The sequence below is a fragment of the Rhagoletis zephyria genome, unplaced genomic scaffold, assembly GCF_001687245.7.
Source record: "Rhagoletis zephyria isolate East Lansing unplaced genomic scaffold, Rhagoletis_zephyria_1.1 Rzeph_scaffold_30877, whole genome shotgun sequence".
Lineage (NCBI taxonomy): Eukaryota > Metazoa > Arthropoda > Insecta > Diptera > Tephritidae > Rhagoletis > Rhagoletis zephyria.
In genome coordinates this window covers 1-2,779 of record NW_016187933.1, presented here as the reverse complement: position 1 = coordinate 2,779, position 2,779 = coordinate 1, and the positions used below count along the sequence as shown (strand labels likewise).

At 44.0% G+C, this 2,779-nt stretch overlaps 1 protein-coding gene across 1 annotated transcript; it reads right to left on the bottom strand.

Moving 5' to 3' along the window:
* Positions 1-1,993: 1,993 nt before the first annotated feature.
* On the bottom strand, positions 1,994-2,605 carry LOC108383128 (zinc metalloproteinase nas-4-like; the record flags this gene model as incomplete). Its single annotated transcript, XM_017639512.1, has 1 exon — positions 1,994-2,605. A coding segment is annotated over one exon (612 nt), but the record flags the coding sequence as incomplete, so codon positions are not given.
* Positions 2,606-2,779: the final 174 nt, after the last annotated feature.

Genomic DNA, 2,779 nt, shown 5'->3' with positions numbered 1-2,779 from the left:
GTCATGCCCTTTGGATTATGCAGCGCTCCTGCCACTTTTGAAAGACTTATGAACCATGTGCCTTAGGGACTGCATTGGAAAACATGTGTGGTCTACATTATTGTGTTTGGTAAAAGCTTTGAGCAACACCTGAAGAATTTGGAAGAAGTTTTTCAGAGGATAGCTGGCGACGATCTCAAAAGAAGTCCTTAAAAGAGCTCACGGTTAAAGAAGGAGGTGAACGACCTAAGATAAAAGCAGTAAAAGATTGGCAAAGACCTAGGGACTTGTACGAGCTACAGATTTTTCTTGAACTATGTACTTACTATCACTGTTCCGAATCTCGCCAGCATTGCTAATAGCCCTCATCAGCTCATTAGGAAAAATAGAGCCTACGACTAGAATGAGGAGCAGGAGTAGGCTTTCCAAGCTCTGAAGGAACGGCTATATACTGCACCGATGCTAACGAACCCGGTTACAGGTCCAACGCCACGGATGCAGGTAATTACTGGGCAGAAGAAGGTAGTCGCCTACTATAGCCGATCGATTGGAAAACCAGAGAGGAACTACTGCATAACTCGGAGAAACCTACTTGCGTTGGTGGAGTGTTTCAAACATTTCCGCAAATACCTCTATGGGCAACGTTTCCGATTTCGAACGGATTACGAAGCGCTGAGGTGGTTATTACAGTTTAAGAATCCAGAAGGACAGCTAGCTCGGTGGATTGAGAGACTGCAAAGTTATGACTTCGCTATTGAGCAGCACAAGGGAAGTGTCCACGGAAATGCTGGTGCCATGTCTCGTCGACAATATAGCCTGTAACAGCTAAGAAAGTATCAGCAGGAAGATCCAGATCTGGAGCTTTCGATGCATGGACTTGAGCCGGTCAGACGACCAACTAAGGAGCAAATGGCAGCGGAGATCTCATACGAAAAGGCACACTGGGCTAACTGTTCCAGCTTAAAATTGATATCTGGCTGTTTGCATATGGTATGCGAAAGTGAAGTGTTCCCTCAGTTTTATAGTACTCCCGAGGGTAAGAGTTCCGGACGTTCTCAAGGAATTCCACAATGGTACCAGTGAAGGGCACCTGAGAATCACAAAGACCCTGGATATGATTAAGCAGAGGTTCTATTGGGTTGATTGTCGGCAATCGGTCGCAGAGTGGATTGCTAACTGCGCGGTGTGTATTGCAGCTAAAGCGTCAAAATCCGGAAGTCATGGCCAGATGAAGCAATATAAATTAGGTGTACCATTCGAGTGGATTGCCATGGATGTAGCCTTGTCGTTATGGACTACTTTAGCAAATGCCCGGAGGTATATCCAATTCTAAATCAGGAAGCTAAAACAGCAGCGGAGGTAATCACCTACAATTGGGTTGCGACATGCGGTGTACCTATAGAGGTGCACTCTGACCAGGGAAGACATTTTGAATCGGCGGCATTCCAAGAGATGTGCCAGATACCGGGTGCCCGGAAAACTTGAGCAACGGCTCTTCATCCCCAATCAGATGGCATGATGGAACGGTGAAACTGCATCCTGAAAGAGCATTTCCTGAAAGTCATGGACGAGAACCAAAAGAATTTGGATGTCCACGCACCCTTATTCTTGATGGGATACCGGTTAGCAGTGCATGAAATAACGGGTAAAACTCTTGCAAAGGTAATCTTCGGCAGTGAACTCCGTGTGCCTAGTGATCGGAAGTTTGATGCAAGGAAAATTGGAAAAGAGACGTCCAACGTACTGGAAGAGGAGCCGAGAGAGATACATGCTCTTGTGAGACAGCGTACTCAAATTATGAGTAACAAGTTAAAGGTCAGATATGATAAGGCGATGAACTCCGAGGGTTTCTAAGAGTGGGATTTAGTGTTGCTGTAAAATCCACAAGGGAACAAAGGTTTGTCCCAAAAAACAGCAGTGGAACTTGGAAGGTCCGGATATAGTTGTTGAACGGTTGAATGATGTAGTGTATTGAATCCAGACCGTTGGAAGCAAGGTATTTTTTTTAACACACGAGACTATTNAAATCAATTTAAAATTTTTACGATATTTCGGTACGATATTTTCCCAGTGTATTTTTACAAAATTATCTCGATCAGCTCGAGATTGCTCGTGATAAATTCCAATAGCATGCATAAGCTCGTGCATAATCCGCCCTTCGCTGTTGAAGCAATGTGCGCTTTTATCATCCGGTTGTTGTAATGACACTACCTGCTCTCCACCACGTTTACCCACAAACGACCAGCAACCGGCGGGCGCGTCATCCACCGGCGGTGTAATTAGTACGTAATCTTCTTCCTCGCCGTCAAAGGGTTTAAAATTAATACAGGTTAAAGCATTAAATGTATTCAAGGCACGTTCTATGGCCATCCGTTCATTGTTGGTATACAAATGGCTGATTTCGAAGGGAATAGTGGCGTTTGGCCACAAACGTTTTGGATGCTTCATTGGATTAACGCCAAGCCTAAGTGATATGTAGGTATAAGGATCAATAGCGATGTCACCTTGGTAGAGGCGTGGCACTGTTTCGGGATCATCGATTTCTGATTCACCATCGTCCCAGTCCTCTGCGTGTGAGCTCAGTGAATCTGTAAAATTGAAAAAGATAATACTTGAAAGAAATGTCCTTAAATTTGTCAATTTACAATGCGCAAACAAATAAAGAGCAAAAAGCTTTACATAATTATTAAGGGTCAGTTTCTCATTGTCTGGTTAACCCAAACAACAGGTTAAACATCGTTATCGACTCCCTGTTTTATGTTATGGTGTGGGTCACGCCAATAACTACATATATTTTACC